Below are 23,076 nucleotides of genomic sequence, written 5' to 3'. Positions count from 1 at the left end.
ATGTTGCGTTCTGTGCACATGATCTGACTAATGCAGAACTGATATTTAAGTGCGACTATAAGTCACACTTAAATCCTGTGAAACACCCCCCTGGTTTCTTATTCAGTGTGCAACATTTTGATCATGTGGTCTTACAAAATACACCCACCAGAATTATGAATTATTTCATGTTCCTCTTTACAACACGGATACCATAATATTTTTCCAAGGCATGATAGGATTGCAGTGCAATCCTATTTCTACATGAAGATTTAATAGATATTATTATTGTTATTTTTTCTAACTAAAATTTGCAATATATTTCCAATAGTGTTATGAAAATGTACGTTTATCAAGATTGGGCCTATTGAACCTAAGGTAGTTGGTTCCCTGTGTGATGAAGCTACTTTGAATTCACCTTCAAAACACATCTTGCTATTATTTCATTATAATTTTCACCTCATCGTTGGCAACTCTAAACTGCAAATAACAAACTTTTCTCAGAAAAGGTGAGTAGAAGAAAAACTTTTAAACAATGATACCTTTGTAAGTATTATCTGTGCTGCATCCTATCTGTACCAGATTAAAAGGCATGGACTGGGCTCAGGCAACAATGCCACTCTGTTTGCGAGTTCATGACTACTTCCTCAGTGGACGTATATCTGCAAATATTGTATTGTGTAAAACAATTTTCATTGTTAAAACACTTATTAAATTCTCTCTCTCCTCCCTATAGACTCCTTAAACAACAGTTGAAGGAGAAGAACCTTCCTGGGATGGACATGGGACCTGATGAAGATCAACTGACGTTGGATTCAGAAGAAGTTGAGTCCATCAACAGGAGAGAACTCACCAAAGTAATGAAACAGCTCCGAGAAACAGAAACCGAACTGAACAAAATAAAAAGAGAAGGGTAGGTCACCAGTGTGAGTCGTTGACTTGGAATGACGATGCGTACAGGTAGTGATGATGATGATGTTCGTCCTTCGCTTGCGAAGACGACCACAGCTTAACAAATCCTGTGGGTTCGAAGATGGTTTAATAGAAAAGTCTTCGCCTGAAAATGACTGGTGCAGTGTGGACAAGCAAAAGCCGGCAGTGGGGTAGGCACAGTGATGGCGCTTGCTCTGACTTTTCGATGCTGGTGTTTTTGTCCTTGCTTGTCCATACGTTATGACTTGAAATGACTGTGTGTACAGGCATTACAGGTGTCTGCAATCACATCCTTTTTGTTTTCATGAAGAAATAGACATGTTTGTTTTAGGTGCTGTTTCTGTGCTTGCATCTTATAGGAGATATCAAATTGGTGGCATAAGAAATCCATTTGATTGTCCTGACTTTGGGGGGAGCATAACCCTTGCCCCTTACCCACCCTTTAACCCTATAAGGACTGGGCTATTTGAGATCTATTGAGGACCGGGGGAGGGGGGTCATGATGGCCCCCCTTCTGATCTCGGCCACCGTTCGCGCGATCATGCCAAAATTTGGCACACACATTCCTTACCACATAAACTACAAGATGGTGTTTAAAAAAAATCTGAAAATAATTATTTTTTTATTTATTATGAATAAAATATGCAAATTTATTCATGAAAACATTGTTTGCATATTTAACACCCAATTTCACTTCAAATTTTCTTCTTTTTTTGCAGATCTCATCTTTGTAATAAAAGGTTTCCACACAGAAAAATTGTGAAAGCCAATTTTTTCCTTATGTATTTCTTTGTTTTTAGAATTTCTTATGTATTTCTTTGTTTTTTCATCTTTTGTTTTTTATTGTTTTTTTTTCGATGGAAATAATTACAGACCATTTAACAACTAAATTAAACCCTAAATTAATTAGGCAGACCGATTAGAACGAAAAATAATCACCCTTTTATGAATTTCATCTCCCATAGACTTTAATACTGGAATTTAAGATTTTTATTCCTTTTTTTTATATAAATAGATCTTCTGATGAACACTGGAAATCTCTGAAGGATGAATTTCTCAAGACGCAGGTAGGTTTCTATTTCTTTCACAAAATCATAAATTGACCATTCAACTTGTAGTTAGCAAAGAACTAGAGCTTGACTGTTTAACGCCAAATTTAGGATTTATCCAAACTCATAACATGCAGAACAAAAAAATATGGCCTGAAACTACAGGTATCCAAGAATTTGACTGTCAATTGGTCAAGAAACAACTGAAGTTCTACGTAATTACAAAGTTGCATGTTTAATCCTTCCACTTGTATATATGGAAGATCAGAATACAGTCACTCTTCAATAGCGTGAAATGATTTTATTTTGTAATCAATTTTGATGCTCTCAATTTTTTTCAAATCCGCTATTACATTTGTCTCAATAGAGTATGAAATGCCTGTTATAGAATAGAACCTTTATAGAAAGGATACATGCTGGAGTTTCCTTGTATTTTGTCAACCATGCAAAAATTATGTATGTTGTAGAAATTATTAGAATAATTGTATTGTGTTAATGGAGAATATTTTTTTTATTTCGAATCAATAGAAAGGTCACATATTTATGTTGATGTAACATTATTTGAAGGTCGAAAAAGAAATGTATTTTACAACCTGTATAGGTATGCTACCTGGCCATCGTAGTCACATTTCTGTTTCTTAATTTATAGTAACCTAAATAGGCAAATCTGACTGCATATTGAACACTATGACTATGGCCCACATTCTGAACTCTGTGGTAAATGATAGTCACCACTAACTGTTCATTGATGAATATTTAGTGCATAAAGGATCACCAGTTGTTCTTAAAGTTGCTCTTAACTTACAAACAGCTTTATGAAACACCCACCTGGTTTAATGTAAATTATGTTATAAAGTTATGGTTTTACTATGGAAAGCCTATGGTTACAGTTATCTCTAAAAGCTCATTTGACCCTCAAATCATTCATAAAATGATTGGAAATAGTTACTGAAACAGATCTATTCAACGATAAAACATGGGGAAAGAGCCAAGTCAGATAGGAAACATTATGATGTAAATACAATTTTGAAATTTTTGGTGTTCCATCATTTTAATACAGAATAAGACCATGGCCTTAGTTAGTCCAGACTGATAGACCTATGAGACATATTACTTGGTTACTTGAGATATTTCTCCCAAGGGAGTGGAGAAAGTGCAGGCAATCCTGGATCTGATGACCGTTGTAATGATATATCTGCAAAGAACTTTGAGACATCATTCTGATGTATTTAATTGCTATATAAAAGAAAAATATCATTATTTGTATTTCTATTCTCATTTTGCAGAATGAACTTGAAGCAGAGAGGGCCAATCTCCTTGCCAACAATTCCGTCTTAGAAGAACAACTCAACGAATGTCAAGATTACATACAAACTCATATGGCAAGGTAAGATTTACATGTATGTCATGATATAGATAATGTGTGGTATATGCATGTAACGGAATTTGTATGATTCAAGGTCATGTTTTGAATAAACATTTTTCCCCTTTTTATTACAAGTATTCTTTTACTTCTTTCTTTTGTTGAATTATACATACTTGTGATCCATTTCGAATATTAGTTCATTCACAATATCATAACCATACATGTAAATATATATTAGACTAGGTTTAAAGAAATACCCCCCCCCCCAAAAAAAAAAAACAATGATAATAATGATAATGATTATGACAGAAATAAGGTTAATAGATTTAAACACTAATGAAATTATATGCATGTTGGAAATATTCTTTAAGAAAATTGCTTCTATAAAACTAATGAAAATTTGTTTGACCCACTTACACTTTCACAAGCCCTCTCTTGTGGAATAAATAAACTATTGGAATGTGTTCAGTTATTCAGTATCAACTCTGAATTCAATTTATTTTGATTAGATACAAAGATGAGATCAGAAGACTCAGGAGACAGCTCGGAATGGATGACCAGTTGGACTTGCTTGGATTGACCGACGATTATGGACATTCAAGATGGAGGGACCCCCGGCTCGCCCACGTACCCCAATCCATCCGCAAGTACCGCACCCTCCCCGAAATATGATTTTCTTAAATGCATTTCATGAAGAGTTCAGCTGGTGGATTCCACTGACTAATTTTCTCTCAGCCAATCAGAGTTCAAGATTTCTAGTAGCTTATAACAATAGTCAGTGAATATTTTTGTCATGAAATATTCCTCAGGTCAGACTCGAGGGGAAGGGTAAGTTGTCGTGTTGGTGCAAGAATACCCTTAAACACCACACTTTCACGCATCACATGCATGCAAAAACACCCTTAGCAGCGCGCATAAGTGCATTGCATAAGGGCATTTCTGCACCGACACGACAAAGTACAGTGTTGTCTCTGTGATGGTTGGCGCTAGTTAGAATCCTCCGCCCCTCAAACTCTCCAAACCAAATCTCAATGCAGTACTAACACACTTGCCTGCCCAGCATTGAATTACCCCACTGACTAAGAAAATTATATGAACATTATATCTTTACTGTTTGGGGCCCTAAAAACCAACTAGTTATTGTAAAATGAAAATTATACTTTTAGTAAGCTCTGAAAATCTACTTGTTAGTTCTCCACCTGAACCCTGTGGTAAACTATTGAATGATAAAATCTTGACCACTTTACCATCCTTGGTGGCAACCCTGGGGCCCATCTTACAAAGAGTTGCGATTGATCTGATTGATCGCAACTATGGAAAGCCAGCAATGTCAACATTTTTTTTTTTTTTTTAAGTTTTTATTGAAATAAATCATAACAATCACAACATTTACAAATGATTTGTATGATGAAAAAGCATAAAATCATGAAACATTACAATAAAAAAAGGCAGATATAAGATTATAATTATCTAAAAGTTTTCAAGAGGGAAGCGCCGAGATAGAAACAAAAAAGACCGCCCTAAAAAAAAGGAGAACAGAAGCCAAAATAAAGAAATCAGACTAGAATGAGGACAAGCAGCTGAAGGATCCCCCGCCCCAATTCCCTCTCTCTCTCTCTCCCTCTCACTCGTACACACGCAAATTAGAACCTTATCCCCGTACAAACACAAATATCTTTGCCCCCCATCTTGCATACGACACACACACACACACACGCTCACATAAAGAAAAGGGGAGGAAACCCTCAGCCACGTGGCTCCATCCAATCCGAGATCCTGCCAAATATGGACCATCAATCTCATAAATTTGGAAACACTTTGCAAGTTCGAGAAAAAGGTCAGGAGGTCAAACACTCTCCAGAATACGCTTGCATAAATTAAGTCTCGGAGGTCGCCCTTGAAAGTACAAACATGTATGTATATAATATACGGACAAATCAAGCAGCACATTCTTACATCGTACTATGCATTGAAAGATAACAGTTCAAAGATAAACATGGTTTTCTTCATATAAAAATAATGTACAAACAATAATCACTATATTATAATACAGTGGCAGTATGGATTTTAACTTAGAGATGATTAGGTAAGGGGAACAATATAGGTACCAGCAATCTGTAAAAAAATCAGAATCAGAATCGTGGGTCACAGGAATAAATACAGAGGTTGGCATGGACAATTCTACAAGAGAATTCTGTAATTTAGAGGAAATAATGGAGCATGGCCACTAGCTGTAAAGTATACTTAAAGTTCAAAACGCCATTTCTTAAAATGACTATGCAGTTTATTTTTCTTTTTAGCTAAAGGATATTCAATTTCTTTTTGTTTTTTAACAACAGATTTAAATGAAATAAAATTTGGAAGAATATTTCTAAACTTGCAGGAATAAATGTGATATTTCAAAAGTAAAAATAAATATGAAAGAAATCTGTCAGTGCTGATGCCAAAAAGCGTTTCAAAGTTAGTTACAGACAAGTTCGATTTCAATTTGTGTGAGATAACAGTGATAAGGTTATGCCAAATAGGAGTAATCTTTTCACATTCACAGAACATATGGATTAAGGTTTCCTCCTTCTTTCCACAGAAATAGCAGTCAGGAGAATCTTTCCTCTTGATCTTAAATAGGAAACTGTTGACTGCAATAGTTTTATGAAAAATTTTAAAATAAAAAGACCTTAATTTAGTGTCAATAGTACAAAAGAAATTAGTGTAATGAATCTTCTCCCAGCTAATATCAACAGGTAACAATAAATTATTCCAGTATGCATATTTCTTGATTGGAACATGGGGGCTAAGTAGGATGTTGTAAACACTCTTAGGAACTTTTTTGTATTGTAACAAATTAAACACAATAGTATCATGAACACCAACAATGTCAACATCAAATTCCACCAGCCAGCTCTCGGATATTTTTCATCAAAAAGTTAAACTTTCTTCTATCTCTCAAGGATATACAAAAATCAAGTACCAACTCTTCGAAAAGTTTATGTCCGGGAAAAGGAGGATTAAACAAATCTGAAATTGTAAGGATGTTTTTATTAAACCATGCTTCATAATAAGACTAAGGATTTGATTTTGAACGAATTAATTTGTTATACCATAATGACTGACATGCACTTAGTTCTGAGAATTTGTGACCATAAAATTCCTTAGTGGCTTCTTCTCTGTATAAATACCATAAACGTAAAAAATCAGCCAACTGAATATTGCCAAGAGAGTTCAAAACACACTCTGGCGCATTACATTTCCACAAAAGATAAACATCTTGATTAAACTTTTCCAAAAAGGTCAACTCAATTTTTTTCCAGGGGGCATCAAAATTATCATCAAGAAGGTTTTTAACCCAAGTCAATTTCTGGGAAATGGCGAATAAAAAGGGATCAATCATTTTAAGACCAGCATTTCTATACTCATTACACAACTTTTCTCTGCACTCTATCCCTACCTCCACTCCAAATAAACTTGTAAAAATTCTTGTTCAACTCTGTGAAAAAGGAGTGAGGTATTTTTATACAAAGAACTGAGAAAAGATAAATCAATTGTGGCAATACAAGAGTTTTGATTACACAAGTTTTGCCTATTAAAGAGAGATTTCTCATCCGCCAACAATTTACAGTATTTTCTATTTTTTTCAATCTCTCTTTGTAATTCAAACAATACAAGAGACTTAAGTTTAATGAGAAGTGTACACCTAGACATTTAAATTGTAGTTTTTCATGAAACACCCTGGTTAGAATAAGGAAAATTTTGGCATCCTTTTTTAGATCCAATCCAGACCGCCTCTGTTTTACTAAAGTTTATTTTACAACCAGAGTATTTACCAAAATTTGACAAAACATCAAAGAGTTTGGAAAATGAATTATTTGAGCCATCTAGATAACAAACTGAATCGTCTGCAAATAAAGAGATTTTAACTTCAGAATCGATTTGCAAGGGGATACCTTTAATTTGATCATTTTGACAAATAGAAAGAGCCATTATCTCAATAACCAATAAAAACAAATATGGGGAAATTGGGCAACCCTGAAAAATTCCTCTCCTCATAGAAATACGATTAGTTAAGAAACCATTATTCAAAACATAGCTTTGACGAGAAGAATACAAGGTTTTTATTGAATCAATAAAATTTGCGCCAAAATTAAATTGTTTCAAAGTTTGAAATAGAAAATTATGAGAAACACTATTAAATGCTTTCTCGATATCGAGTAACAAAATAGTTCCAGGGATATCATTAAAATCTGTATATTCAATAATGTCCAAAATAAAACGAATATTATGACCAATATTTCTTCCCTTCATAAAACCAGATTGGGCATTGTGTATAAGGGTGTGTAAAGAACGCTTCAAACGAGTTGCTATACATTTGGCTAGAATTTTGTAATCTGTGGTTAATAATGTGATAGGTCGATAATTCTTTAAGAACAAAGGATCTTTATCTTTTTTAGGGAGAAGGGTTATAACTCCATTTCGTTGAGAAGACGACATAACACCATTCTTTAATGAAAATTGGAAGGAATCAATTAAAATATCGCATATATCATTCCAAAATACAATGTAAAATTCAACTGGCAGGCCATCTAACCCTGGAGTTTTGTTCATTTTCATTGCTTTAACTGCATTATACAATTCACTTTTGGTAAGAGGTGTTTCCATGAACTTCTTATCATCCTCAGAAAGTTTTGGAACTGAAATATTAGCAAAAATTGCCCCATTAAGATCATCATCATCTATGCCTGAATTATCATCTGGTAATGAATATAACTTGGCATAAAAATCATGTATACTTTCTAAGATCTTTGTGGAATTAGTGATCAAATTTTCCTCATTATCATTAAGCCTATTTATATTTTTCCTCTGCCAGGATCTGTTTTCCAAATTACAAAAATATTTGCTACTTTTCTCACCTTCTTCTAACCATCTAACTTTAAATCTGATAATCAAACCTTTAGTTTCAAACTCGTATATCTTATCCAATTTATCTTCAAGTTCCTCCAATTGTGAGAACAAGGGGTCACCAGCTACATATACATTATTTGATAATTGTATCTTAATTTTATCAATATCAGCCAATAATTTATTTTTTCTGAATTTCTTTGTTTTTTCATACGGGTTGAGTATTCTATACAAACTCCTGTAATGAAACATTTAAAAGTATCCCAAATAATGTTGTTGTTACATTGGGAGTCTTGATGAATAATTTTTAATTCCTTAATATCCTTAACTAAATTGATAAATTCAGTATCAAAGTGTAAATAATGGGTATTGAGTTTCCAATAACCTTTACCTTTCACTGGTTGATTATCATTAAAATCAACAGAAACAATTGAGTGATCTGACTGGATCCCTGGTAAAATCTGTGATTTCTTGCAATTATCAAAAAAGTTATTTAAAACTAAAATGAAATCTAATCTGGATAATACTCTAGGGGACTTTTGATGTCGAGTGTATTTTTTCAAGCCTGGATGGAAAGATCTCCACACATCACATAAGCCATATTAATACAGAAAGCATTTCACTAGTTTTAATATTTGAATGGTGATCTCTAGAACCCTGATAATCAATGTCATCAACAACTGTGTTAAAATCACCGCCTACTATTATAAATTCATTATCAAATTTTTCAAGCTCTGCAAACACTCTTAATAAAAAATCTGGGTCATCGTTATTTGGTCCATAAACATTTACTAAAGTGAGAGGGAGTTCATTTATTATGGCATTTATAATAAAAAATCTCCCATGAGGATCCTTAAAGATGGATTTAATATTTGTATTTAACGAGTTTCTTATGAGAATGGCCACACCTCTACTATTCGATGCAAAACTAGCAAAAAAAGCTATTTCATCCCACTGGGTTTTCCACAAGTGTTCATCATTAATATCACAATGGGTTTCCTGGAGAAATGCAATATCAGATTTAAGAGAACGCAAGAAATGAAAAACTTTTTTCCTGTTAACATATTCCTGTAGCCCCCTACAATTAAACGAACTGAGCTTAATAAACATTATTTTTTAAGATACACCCAATTCCAAAACCATCACCACCATATGGAATACAACATAGCACAAAGAAGAAAAGGTACATGAATGTTATGCAATCTGCCATTACCGAAAAGGACGTTAAAAAATAAGAATAAAAATAAAAATAAATAAATACATATTATTAAACATGGAAAAAAAAAAGCAAGGCAAGCACAAGATCGAACAAAGGGCTTCAAATAAAAAACACAGCCCTGTGTATGAGTGCTATTAAATAACCTAAACCAACTGAGAACAAAACAGTACATGTACATGAAGGCACCAAAAGACTGACTAGAGAGTAGACACAGATGAAGTGATGTCGATCAAATACTATTCCTAAAGATCACTGGAGTGCAGTTACAATGGATGAAAGTAAAAAAAAAATTAAAGTATACAGCCTTGGGGAGTGATATTACACTCATGACAACGAAAAGATACAAAATAAAAATCAACATCAGTTTACATCTCTTTCAAAGTTTCTGATGAAGTAAAAAAAATAAAAACAGTAATACACTATAACGTGTTAAGTCAACCAACGATGTGCAACTTTCCATCTCGAGCTCTGAAGCCCACCCTGTCCGGGTAGAGGAAGAAAGGCCTCTTCCCCTCATCTCTCAAGCGCTTGATGAGATCCAACTTGTTTCTCCGCTTTTGCAAAACACATTTAGAAAAATCTTCAGATACAAAGATCTTCTTTCCCATATTCTCCTTCAATTTAGCGATGCATGCCTTACGAACTCGCTCCTTTATGGTATATGATGTGAAGGCCGCATGTATGACCCTTGGATTTGGCTTCTGATCTGGGTATGAGCGCTTTGATGTTGGTGTACGGTGACATCTCTCAAATGTAGACTCTTCTGGAGATAAGCCCACAAATCCATGGAGGAAATCATGCAGTACTTCGATACAGCTTTCTCTAGGGCTTTCCGGCACACCATGAAAAACAAGGTTATTACGACGAGATCTGTTCTCTAAATCGTCTATCTTGGCAATCATGTCTTCTCTCTCTTATTTGAGCTTTTTCACTTCTGCCACTACATCATCAAGTTGAATGGCACATGCAGAGATTTTCTCCTCATTCTCAGACACTTTCAGGCTCACTTCATCTAATCTCTCCAGAAGAAGTAACTCCATGCGCTGTTCCAAACGAGTGAAGCGAGACTCAAATCGATCAACAAAACTACTGAACCAATGCGGAGGTGGGTCAGATTTCATCTCACCAACACTGTGCTTGGCCGTACCGACCAGCATCTCCCCTGCAGACGCCGCCGCCGAAACCTCCCCTGGGGCGTTGGCATGAGTCGCGTCAGAATCTTGCACGATAACTTTCCTTGGGGCCGTCAGCTTGGGGTTATTCTTTTCAGGAGTGTCTAACTGTCTTATAGGTCCCATTACTACTCAATCACTGCCACAGATCATCAATCGACAGAAAAATACTTTGCTTACCGCCAGAATCTTCTCTCTGTCAGAATTTTGGTGGAAATTTAGATCACCATTATCACATGGCTACTGTCTCATCCCATGGAAAATGGCGCCCTCCAACATCTAAAATGTTTGTTCAAAATAATTACTAGAAATGATGTATATCCATACATTATCTGTTTTCTTGTCAATTCAGTATGCTTCTCTTTGTTTTCAAAGGACATCAAACAAATTTCCAAAGAAAAATTATGACATTGTTGGATTTCCATATTTTTGAGATTTATCGGATCAATCGTAACTCTTCATAAGACGGGGCCCTGGTGAGGTTGAAAAAAATGAAATTCTACCATTTTTAGCTCATCCGGCCCGAAGGGCCAGATGAGCTTATGCCGTGGCGTGGCGTCGTCTGTCTTCCGTCCACAATTTCAAAATGCTTCTTTTTCATTTCAAGTCCGATTTCAATTCTGTTTGCTTTATATGATAGCACTAGGTGGGGGACTCAAATCTTCTACACAGAATTTTGAAACTCATTAAATATGCTAATTTATGCGCATTTTTCAAAATTCACAAAAAATGCTTCTTTATTCATTGACCGATTTTGAATTTTTTGCTTCCATCTGGTAGAGCTTTATGGGGTTCACCAAACTTCTATACAGAATTTTGAAATTTTTGACGAGAACAATTTTTATGCTAATTTATGCATATTTTTAAAAATTCACATAAAATGCTTCTTCTTTATTTGTTGACCGATTTTGATTTGTTTTTTCCATCTGGTAGAGCCTCATGAGATTCACCAAACTTCTACACATAATTTTTAAATTTGGAGTAGAAAATTATTTATGCTAATTTATGCAAAATTCATAAATCACAGAAAATGCCTCTTCTTTATTTGTTGACTGAATTTCATAATGCTCCTTCTTCATCATTTCAGGTCCGATTTCAATTCTGTTTGCTTTATATGATAGCATTAGGTGGGGGATTCAAAACTTCTACACAGAATTTTGAAGCTCATAAAATATGCTAATTTATGCGTATTTTTAAAAATTCAGATAAAATGCTTCTTCTTTAGCTGTCGACCGATTTTGATTTTTTTTTTCTTCCATCTGGTAGAACTTCATAAGGTTCACCAAACTTCTGCATAGAATTTTGAAATTTTCAGTAGAAAATTATTTATACCAATTTATGCAAAATTTATTCATAAATCACAGAAAATTCCACTTCTTCTTTAATTTTGGTCCATCTGAGAGCTACATGAGGTTCACCAAGGTTCTACACAGAGTTTAGAAATTGTGACTAGAAAATTATTTATGCTTAATTTATATGAAATTTATTCATAGATCACAAAAAATGCAATTTTTGTCATTTCTTCATCAATTTCAATTCTATATCCTCAATTTATGTCACCAATGTAATTCACTACAGTGTCAACTGGGCTGAAATCAAAATTGTGTTAAATTTCGTTGCGAGATGCCGGATGAGCTTCACATAATTGATGAGCTAGTTTATACATAGTGTGATGGGTTTCTTCTTAAGATATCCCCCGGGGGGGGGGGGCACTCGACCAAAAAAGTAGTAGGTATGTGCCGCGGGCGAGACAAAAAACGGGGGCCTTGGAGCGGGCTTGTTGTAAAAAGGAGGGTCCTCGGAACGGGTCGCCTGCGTGTGAGTGCGTTTGCATCCCTATGGAATGTGCATGCAGCTAGCCCGACGACTGCCGGGCGCGCTAGAGGCGATGGTCGGACAACGCTCTGCGGCCGCTTTTCACCAAAATTCCGACCGGAACGGCGTAACGGAAAATATGCGAAGCTTTGGAGCGAATTTCTTTCTTCTTTTTTCTCGATGAGAAGAAAATGCTATGCTTTGGAGCGACTCTCTTTGTTCTTTTTCTCAATAAGACAAAAATGCTATGCCTTGGAACAGAAATTTTAGTGTAAAAATGGGGGTCCCCTCCGCGGCACATACCCACTATGCATTGTATACTGAGTCCCCCCCCCCCCCCCGGGAGATATCCGTGGAGGTTTTTGGATCAGTGTGTATGTCTACCGAGTTTGAACCATGAAGTCATGGATCAAATGTAATGATCAACTGTAAGATCAATTGCTGAGCCTTGTGTTACAGTCCCCAGATTCTTCAATTCCAGCTTTAACAAAACATTGGGGCCCTTATTCTGAAGTCGGGTTTAACTTAGATCATGGTCTAACTCTATGCTAAAATTATGGGAAGCCAAACGTTTCAAAATTTTGTTTACAGTGAATGCTTCTCATGTTTACTGTGCTCTTTACTAATTATGTAATGGTGAAGACAACTGCCATACTTATCCTTCCTAGGCAGTTAATAAAGTTTGTGGAGTCAAATGAGCTGATACATTGAACCTCTACTGTTAGAGATTTATGTAACAACTGGCTTTCCATATTTAAACCACAACTTAAACCAGAGTTTTAATTAAACCCGACTTCAGAATACGGGCCTGGGGATTTAAGGATGGTGATGTGGAATCAAAACCACTAAAATACTATGTCTAGAACTTTGTTCAGTAGAGTGTTTCATCAAGCGATTCTTAAAGTTACTCATGACTTTACAATCATTAGGAACATGTTCTTAGGTGCTGAGTCAGCTACGTAGGGATAGATTATTTAGCTCAAGAAAGGGTCACCAGCCTTTCTTTCGTAGCTTTGAAAATGAGACACCCGTCTGTTGCCTTGGGTTTGTCACCGTTTTTGTTATACATGTACGAAACTGTACATTCAGAGCTGCCAACTATTAAGAAAAAAGTCATAATTATTAGAATTTTCATGTCAAATTATGCCATTATGCTTTTGACCTTAATTATTACTCTTTTGAGGGCAAATAGTATGTTAACATTAATACTATATAGTAGTACATTGGGCAGTGGTGAACTTGTCTGAAGGCGGCCGATAATGCTCATTATTCGCGTGATTGAGTATCTTTGTTCACATCCCTCTGAATGTTATCTTTACACGTTTAAATACTGACTTGATCTTGTGTTTTTTCCCACTTAGATTTACGCAAAAGAGAGATTACCAGATATGATTCTGAATCTGAGCCTTAAAGAAAGAGGATTCATTTCTGTTTAAGGAATCTGTTCTTTATATTACCTCTTCAAAGAAATTAATAATACCGGGTGGCACATATGAAATTATGACTTATGTCAAAATTATGACTTTTGAGCTTCTTGATTACTACTTTACTTTTTACTTTTAAAGGTTGGCTGCTCTGTAACATTGACATTTGGGCCCGAATTCACAAAGGTGGTTTTGAAAACCCACGGTTGAGTCTATGGTTTATGCAGATTTCCTGTATAAATTATATGCTTATTTTAGCGCGTATATAAAAAATGTCCAATGCTGATTCACGCTTTTGTCACAGTGCGCCAAATTGACGCCTGTTGCCGTGGTTATCCACGCTATTTTATTCATTAGTCCAATGTTTTTATTCATGAGTCCAGTCCACTCTTCAAACAGTGGACTCATGAATAAAACAGTGTATCTAACCATGGTAACAGGGGTCAAATTGGCGCACTGTGACAAAAGCGCGCATCAGGTTTGGACATTTTTTATACACGCGCCCGATACGCGGTCAAATAAGCGTAATCTATACAGGAAATCTGCGTAAACCATGGATTCAACTGTGGGTTTTCAAAACCACCTTTGTGAATTCGGGCCATCGAGTTGTAACTCAGAATATAAGATCAATATTGATAGTTGAACAAAACATAAAAAGTGTGGTTGGTTTTGTCTAGTTTTTTTGTTTCATCTCCAAACCCTATTTTCTGTTCTTGACAGATGTATCTCGTATGAGATGTGCTGTTTTCATGTATAAAAAGATAGCAATATGAATCATTGCAAAATGTGTTTAGATTTGTTTCTTATTATGAAAAATGCATTTTCCGTCCATGATATCTTTTATTTGATACAAGAAGAGTCAAATTTATACTTATATTGATATTGTTGTGTTACTACTTCATTTTACTTAAAAGTCTGTCCAAGTCTCAGAGATTGGTGTTAAAGGAGAATGAAATCTTTGGAACAAGGTAGCTTGTGTGAAAACAGAAAAATCAAAGAAACAGATCAACGAAAGTTTGAGAAAATTCGGACAAATAATGAGAAAGTTATGAGCATTTGAATATTGCGATCACTAATGCTATGGAGATCCTCATATTGGCAATGCGACAAAGATGTGTGATGTCACTTGTGAACAACTCTCCCCATTTCTTAAGTATATATTTCACTTAAACTGCCTCTTTTATCACATCTATCAGTAGATCACGTGTTCTTTCTATAGGAGGGCATGTAATACAGATTTTTAAAGAATACATCATGGATAAAGAGTTTGTATCACCATAAAAAAGAGCAAAAACAAACATTTTGGGGGTATTTTACAGTCCATCAAAGGGAAAGTTGTTCACATGTGACATCACACATCCTTGTCGCATTGCCAATGGGAGGATCTCCATAGCATTAGTGATTGCAATATTCAAATGCTCATAACTTTCTCATTATTTGTCCGATCTTTCTCAAACTTTCTTTGTTCTTATTCTTTGATTTTTCTATATCGACACAAGCCTACTTTTTCCAAAGGTTTCATTCCCCTTTAATGGTGATCACATACCTGCCAAGTGTTCTTATTAAATAGACCTTATGTGCTGACTTCATCACGCCGTCATCTTAGAGGCTGAAGCCATTTCCTTGCATGCGTTGGTGATCTGCTGCTGGCGCATCTCTGACAACTCCATTTATATGTATTCCTATATCCTCTTATTATGACGTCATATGCATTTGGTCTATAGGAACATTCCTATTTAGGGGGGAAAATCCATTTCAACTTGTGCGTTCCTATTTCTGTGAAAAAGTCTTTAGTATTGATTAGGAAATTGAAGAATGTTCAAATTTTCTGAAATTTTGTAGTAATTTTTTTTTTTTTTTGCTTTCAGAATCAACAGGTATGTGATTGTAAAAGAGATAATATATGTAGAGACTGTACTTTCCCTTCTAAATGCAGGACTTTATGTCGTCACATAACACAATTTTATGCTGAAAGTCTTTTTTTATAACATATACATTTTTTGTATTTTCTACTAAGATGAAATATTGTATATGACATTTATTTCATGATTTAGGGTAAAACTAATAATCAGAATACTCTCAGAAAACACTTTTGTTTTTTGTTTTTCCCACCCAGCTCTAATGTAATTTCATAAAGGGAAGCTGGGGAAGGGGAATAAAAAGATATGTAAAGTAGAGCTTGAGGGGGGACAATTTTTTTGTTTTTATTAGTCTTTCATCTCAGATAAAATATATTGTATGACATGTATTATATGTACATAATGTAGATAATTATATCAGATATGAACATTTTTATATGTAAGCATCTTGAGAAGATTTTTGAAATAAAGTTTATACATCTTAAGTATCTTTGATACTTCGCTCTTAGATATTTTAGTTTTTAGTGTTTTTCTTGGTGATATATTCAATTCTTTGTTCATCTTTTATCAGTTCTAAAATCAGTAAAGGTTCATGAGATTTCATCTTAACTCCTTGGAATGGGATGTTGTCTGGCTCCATAATGCAAACATAATATCAATCAGGATCCAACGGGTAAATTTTAATTAAAATATTTGTTGTTTACTTTTCACTACACTTACATGTTTGTAAATGCTGTCATACAGGATGGTAAAAAAACACACAACATACAATCTTTTAACCACATACAAGTGGGAACTCACACTTCCATATATTAAACAGCATACAAATGCATGCAAATTTTGGGCCATTATCTAGGTATTTAAGCGCCATCTAACTTCATTTACAGTCATTTGAAAGGCTAAAAATGGAGACTGTCTCCTTAAAAAAAAAACGTCCCCAGTGTGATAGCAGAGTGTCACACTTTCGTCCCAGGCTAAAATATTATTACATGTGTGCACACACACACCACCTCTCCCTCTCCTCTCACTTTCTCTATCTCTCTCTTTTATCTCTCTTCCATCCATCCCTCTCTATCTGTTTGTGTTAATGTCTCCATTATCATTCTTGGTTCTATTTATCTCATCATTCTTGTACGGTTCACTATTTTTTTCTCTCTTTCTCTTAGCCTCATAATAGTGTCAATTTTGCGTAATCTGCCATATAAATGATAGACCTACAATCGTGTGCAAATAGTAAAAAAATGAATTGCATGGTAGATCACAAGTATAGTTATCAGGTTTAAGTTATATTCCCTACAAATGCAGCTCTACTTTAAAGCTTACATGTTTCTTTAGCACATATCTATGCGTGCCAAAAAAGTATATTATTCCCAAAATACCAGAACAGGCTTTGGGATTAGAAAGAAATTGTTCCTTCTCGTGCAATAAATTTTCTGTTTGACTGCACTGCAAAAAAAAACACTTGTGTTAATCAAACATTTAAAGGTCAAGTCCACCCCAGGAAAATGTTGATTTGAATCAATAGAGAAAAATTCAACAAGCATGATGCTGAAAATTTCATCAAAATCGGGTGAAAAATAAGAAGGTTATGACATTTTAAAAATTCGCTTATTTTTCACAAAACAGTTATATGCACAACTCAACAACATGCAAATGAGAGAGTTGATGATGTCCTTCATTATTTTTTTTTTTTATTGTTTGAATTAAACATTTCAAGTTTTACCAATTTCACAATAAGGACTAACTTGAATGAACCATAAAATGTTAAAACAATGGTAATTCTTCATTTTCGGGGAGGAATAAAACTTTCTCTCACATGACAATGAGAGTAAAATTTGAATGTTTCATTTAATAGAATACAAAAGAAATAGTGAGTGGATGACGTCATCAATCCCCTCATTTCCATACAGACCAGGATGTGCATATAACTGTTTTGTGAATATAAGCAAAAGTTTAAAAATGTCATCAACTTTTTTTATTTTACATCCGATTTTAATGAAATTTTCAGTGTTAAGCTTGTTGGATTTTTCTCTTTTTATTCAAATAAACTTTCAGTTGGGGTGGAATTGTCCTTTAAATTATATTTCATGTCGCAAATTGTAAGTCATGGTGCCAGAAAATGGGAATGAAATAATAAATAATGTTGAAATAGCTGTACTTCAATGAATGAACCCTCATGTTCGGTCAGTGTAAATCCAATGTTTTACATGTTTATTTGTAGATCACTGAATACATTAAAATGTAATTCAATTAATGAAACATTAATATCTTACACATCTTTATCATCTTATATCTTATCAATGGAAGATCAGGGGTGGTGATGCAGGAGGTGATCACCCCCCCTCGGCGGGAATCGTACCTGTGATCTATAGTCTGGTGACATATAATATATCCACTGGATATCACTCATCACATAATTCAACGAAAATGCAATCTATAGCTCCAGTCAACCAATAACGATAATCCTATTTCAAGTATATTATCTATCAATTAGTCCTATACCTGGCAATTTATAGAAGATAAACTGATGAATTCATCCTTGGGCTTAATAGCCAGATATTCCTAGCCTATATTGCCAATATGACACCCATCAATATGCTAAAGTGTTCGGGTAATGAACGAAATGTATTTCAAGGTGACATATTAAAACAATCATGAATATTGGAATGGGGAGGAGTTAAATATAAAGGCAGGACCCTGCCAGCCAACTATTAAGTGCTAAAGATAATAAACGTGCATAAACGCGAAGCTTCTACATGTAGGTATAATAAAAAGCACTGAATAAATAAATGAATAGATAAAGAATAATTAATACTTATCAACACTTAAACACATTGTAGATAAATTCGATGATCATTGCTTTTCAGCATGTGCAAATATGTTTGCATCATTGGACCAGTTATGAAGTCGGAACATACAGAAATAACAGGAATAAATAGCAAGTAGATAGAGAAAAACTGAGGCAACATGAGCAAATGATAAAATAAGATATATGTGGGTGCATATAAATCAATAAGTAAGAAAATAATAAGAATTAAAAAAAGCGAATAAGTTGAATACATGAAAAAAATGAAACAAATGAATCTGCAAAAATGAAAAGTTATATGAAATTGATGAATGAGTAATTATCAGAATAAATAAATCTATAAAATACAGCAATTAACAATAATCATATACTTCAGGGAATGAGAGGTCTCAATTTCTCTCTAAAAAAATTTCTCCGAAAAAAGTTTTCAGTTCGAATCTGCCATCATGGCCAGTGTTCTGTTCTTATACAAGACGCTCTATCTCTTGTTATTGATAGTCTGATGTTCCATTGTTATTTCCCGCCTTTTATCCTGTCGCCAAGGAGACGGCCGTCTGGTAAACCGATTCGCCATACTGACTGGTTTTCCATCAAGAGGTTTATTCTGCGCATGCAAAAAAAATACAAAATGAAAGAATAAATGAGTAACAAAAAATGAATCAATTTGATGATGATGATGGTGTTAGTGGTGGTGACGATAATGATGCTTAACATCATTGCCACCAGCATTATCGTCATCATTACCACCATCACACCATCATCATTATAACCACAACCACCTCACCATCAACATCGTCATCTTTTCTCTTATTGGAAGTGGGTCAAGCTCGTTCATTAGGGAATAATAAATGTTGATCAAGAAATAGCTGTCCCAATTACTTCAAGAACATCAACACAATCGCGCCTAATTTTCAAAATTTGCGTCATGGATGATTTCAAAAACTGGTAAAAAGGGACTTCTCCTCGATACCCCGACTACGTGTGAATTATTGGCTGTCTGCATTTTTCCTTTGTTGTTATTCTTTTATTATAATAATTTGCTTGGAATACAGTAAGATTCCGGTACGTGAATTACAGTTGTTCTGTTAGACATAATCATAATTGCACTGTTACGTCACCCTGTTATGTCTGATATGTCACAGTACGAATCAGTTGATAAGTAACTTTTGCAGTCAGAAATAAAAATATTTCGGATTAAATGCAAGGAAAATAAACATATTATTTATCATTTTACAAAAGCAAGTCAAGTGAACTACGCAAGCAATCCGTTTCACTTATGATTTCGAGAACCAAGCGCAACGATATAGCTGACATAATAAATAAGTTCTCTGGTTTCCAGGCCTGGTTTTGAGTATTAAATCTAAACTCTTTATCATCTCATCATCTTCTTATTTGAAAATAAAAGCAGACACCCACATTCTGTTCTCTGCCTCAATTTACCGAATATTTGTTAAGCTGATTAAAGTACTCTTCTTTTTCTGTCAAATAAAGGTGTACTAAATAGGCTAGAGCATATGCGCCGATCCCGGGAAAAGAAGTCCCACACTTTATATTTTCCCCATTCCACTCGCATTTTATAATAAAGCTTAGTTATTTTACATTTAAGGCAAAAAAGTCCAAATCGTTTGATACGATAAAAGTGAAGAAATTATTTTTTGTTTGATATATATATATATATATATATATATATATATATATATATACATATATATATATATATATATATATTATTTTTAATGGAAAAATTACGCTTTTTCACAAGAGACTTTTGGACACATGGCCAACATCTATTTTTTTCAGAGAAGAATGATTGAGAAAATAGACAAAGATCATCTATATACAAACCTTTCTGCAGGTATATTAAATTCTGCTGCAGCGTAGTCGATGAAGTCCTTGCTAAACTCTCTATTTTTCTCCTGGTCGTTGAAAGCGTCGACGCATGCCAGTTTGATCAGCATACACGGCTCGTCGCTGTTGAATCTAAACATGTCCGCGTGGTTGATCATCACGACAACAGCCTGGGTGATAATAAAAGTAGACTCTGACATTTTCATACTCTTTCAACAGAATAGAGGCAACAAGAGCATTTTTATTGGGGACAGTTCTCCCCCCCCCCCCCCCCCCACTTTCAAGACCACCGCCGGCAGCGGGTATATACTATTCACTCTGAAAGAGAATATTGGTGAATATGTCAATGCCGAACTGATGACCAACAAATTGGTCAAAATCAACAAGAATTCTGGAAGATTCTAAAAAAAAACTAATTAAGTTGATTTCTATCTTTTTATCAATGGGACATATATAATCAATCTTGTTTTTTGTTTGTTTTTAAATCATATTTTATTACTTTCTTATTATAAATAACCTGTGAAAATAACGAATAACATGTAATCTTTAACATAATTGAATCAGAATTCATACATACACAATTTAATAATAATAATAATAATATAGGGTATTTATATTGCGCACATATCCACCTTGTTAGGTGCTCAAGGCGCTCCTATATTACCCGGCTAAGCTAGGCGTTCATAGCGCACACAGCTTTTTAAGGAATTACTTCCTACCGGTAATTGATTATTCCAAAAGTAAACCTATAATCAATCTGCATTTCTTTAACACTTTATTACAAAGGGAATAGTCATACAGAATAGAATCGTCTGCATGTTCTAGAAATCTCTTTGAATATAATCATAAAACACAAACATACTTATAATCTATAGATTAATCTCAAGTTAAACATGATTTCTTTTCCTTACAATACCATTAAATTTAAAAAAAAAGAAGTTATAAAAGAAAACACCCTCTTCATATTGTAGCCAATTTAAATGATACAATTAGATTGGGGTATATAACCACCATCATCAGGCGCTGTGATGATGGAGACATCAAAACAAACATCTTGAGAAAAAAAATTGGGAAAACGCGCCCGGTTAACTTTTCATAAACTAATTATGAAACAAATACACAATCTATATGAAGAATTTGCTGTCATGCAAGCATAAAACAACTTTAGTAGCTTGTAACAGATACTTAATCCCTGTAAAATAGGTTGGATTTTGGGAAACTGGACTCTTATCAACTCACCTTTGACGGTGTTCCAAGCCTCTCTGCTGTAAACTTTGCTGTCCTGTCCATAAATCCATCCGCCAATGATGTGGAAGAAATGTTTGTGACGAACTCAAGAATAGGCATTTTCTTTATTATTATTCTGAAATTATTGATATAATCTTCCTTTTCTCCCCTCGCCTAGCTACAACGGCTAAACGATGTACAACGAAAGTGATAGGGAAATGCCTCAAAAGAGCGAAACTTAGGCAGGTTGCTCACTAATCTTGTTTAAAGGAAGGACTGTGAGAAGTGACGGAATGTCGAAAGAAAATATACTGGTAAAATCAAATAGTTGGCCACTTTATCGTAGAAAGAGCATGTTAAGGACACAACATTTCAGCAAGCTTGTCTCATTCGAGCGATCAATTCTTTTTTATTGGTTGGGTCGAGATATACACTCACTTGTCTCGTATAATAGGCTCCTACCTGCACAAATTCTAAATTAATCGGCAACCGGACTCATAAGACAGTAAGAAAGTACCGGCATAAACATATATTATTGGTCCTTTCGATGCAAAAGTACATGCAAGTTTAGTTTTGTGACCAGGATCGGCCTAATTAAGTATTCCGTAAAATTTTACTACTTCCTAGTGGTTTGATGCCCGTCAAGGGGGTGGGGAACTTAGCAAAGTGAGTAGGTCCTAATTGTGTTATGATTTTACTCGAATTATTTAAACTTCGTATATCATTCAAATGACTGATGTTCACAAATTTTCGACGAGGCCAGTCATCATTCTCAAATGAATGACACAAGTGATGCGTTTCCCTGTACTACTAGTATGTTACTATAGGCGCATTGTACATAGGCTAGTTGTACAGGGAAACGCATCACTTGTGTACTTTTGAATTGTATGTATTTCAGAGCTGTTTGTAAGAATTAATGAAGAGTACCGTATCAAAATACCAACCTGCGGCTAGAGATAAAAAGTTATGATATTTACGTTTGAAAAATGAATATTTTAAGGACTGTTTGGTGGAATTCTTGAAGAGAGTAAGAATATATATCATGAATCAAAGTTGGCACAGATATTCATCCCTGGGTAAAGACATGCAATATTCATTTAAAATATGAATTTAAAATACTTCTAACTTGGAAAGTATTAAATGGTTTGGCACCAAAGACCTTGTCATGCCTTATACACCAGCTCGTAGCCTAAGATCATCACACCAGCAACTTCTTATACTCCTAAGACACGTGTAGCATATGGTGCGCGAGCTTTCTCTGCCTCAGCACCTTCTCTATGGAATAATTTGCCGTTAAATTTAAGAATTATACCATCACTGGAGACCTTCAAATCTAAACTGAAGTCTTATCTTTTCAAACAGTATTAGTTATTGGCACTTTGACACTCATCCAAACTTTCTTTCTTTTCTTGTGCGCCTCGGAATAGAATATATCTAGATAGATGGCGCTATATAAATGTCTATTGTTATTATCATTATTATTATT

The 23,076-nt window shown here is 34.6% G+C and overlaps 2 protein-coding genes across 6 annotated transcripts in view; one reads left to right on the top strand and one right to left on the bottom strand.

The window, feature by feature from the left end:
- Positions 1 to 11,067, top strand: part of LOC129272036 (coiled-coil domain-containing protein 78-like) — a 32,575-nt gene extending 21,508 nt beyond the window's left edge. For 3 of the 5 annotated variants that reach the window (XM_064106217.1, XM_064106218.1, XM_064106220.1), the window contains exons 18-21: positions 716 to 892; positions 1,928 to 1,979; positions 3,248 to 3,348; positions 3,837 to 5,728. In XM_064106217.1, coding sequence (XP_063962287.1) covers positions 716 to 892; positions 1,928 to 1,979; positions 3,248 to 3,348; positions 3,837 to 3,999 — 493 coding nt within the window. In that variant the 3' untranslated portion in view covers positions 4,000 to 5,728. Of the gene's footprint in view, positions 1 to 715; positions 893 to 1,927; positions 1,980 to 3,247; positions 3,349 to 3,836; positions 5,980 to 10,888 lie in introns of those variants that run through there. The other 2 variants (XR_010295009.1, XM_064106219.1) reach the window with 2 other exon arrangements.
- Positions 11,068 to 17,897: 6,830 nt separating this feature from the next.
- LOC129271598 (uncharacterized) lies at positions 17,898 to 22,001 on the bottom strand. The gene is made up of 3 exons (XM_064106216.1): positions 21,603 to 22,001; positions 20,361 to 20,533; positions 17,898 to 19,119 (listed from the first exon to the last, which is right to left on the bottom strand). Exons 1-3 carry the CDS (start codon positions 21,708 to 21,710, stop codon positions 19,029 to 19,031), a joined length of 372 nt encoding a protein of 123 aa, XP_063962286.1. The 5' UTR covers positions 21,711 to 22,001; the 3' UTR covers positions 17,898 to 19,028.
- Positions 22,002 to 23,076: the final 1,075 nt, after the last annotated feature.

This window comes from Lytechinus pictus, chromosome 11, assembly GCF_037042905.1.
Source record: "Lytechinus pictus isolate F3 Inbred chromosome 11, Lp3.0, whole genome shotgun sequence".
NCBI lineage: Eukaryota > Metazoa > Echinodermata > Echinoidea > Temnopleuroida > Toxopneustidae > Lytechinus > Lytechinus pictus.
This window is presented reverse-complemented; position numbering and strand designations above follow the sequence as displayed.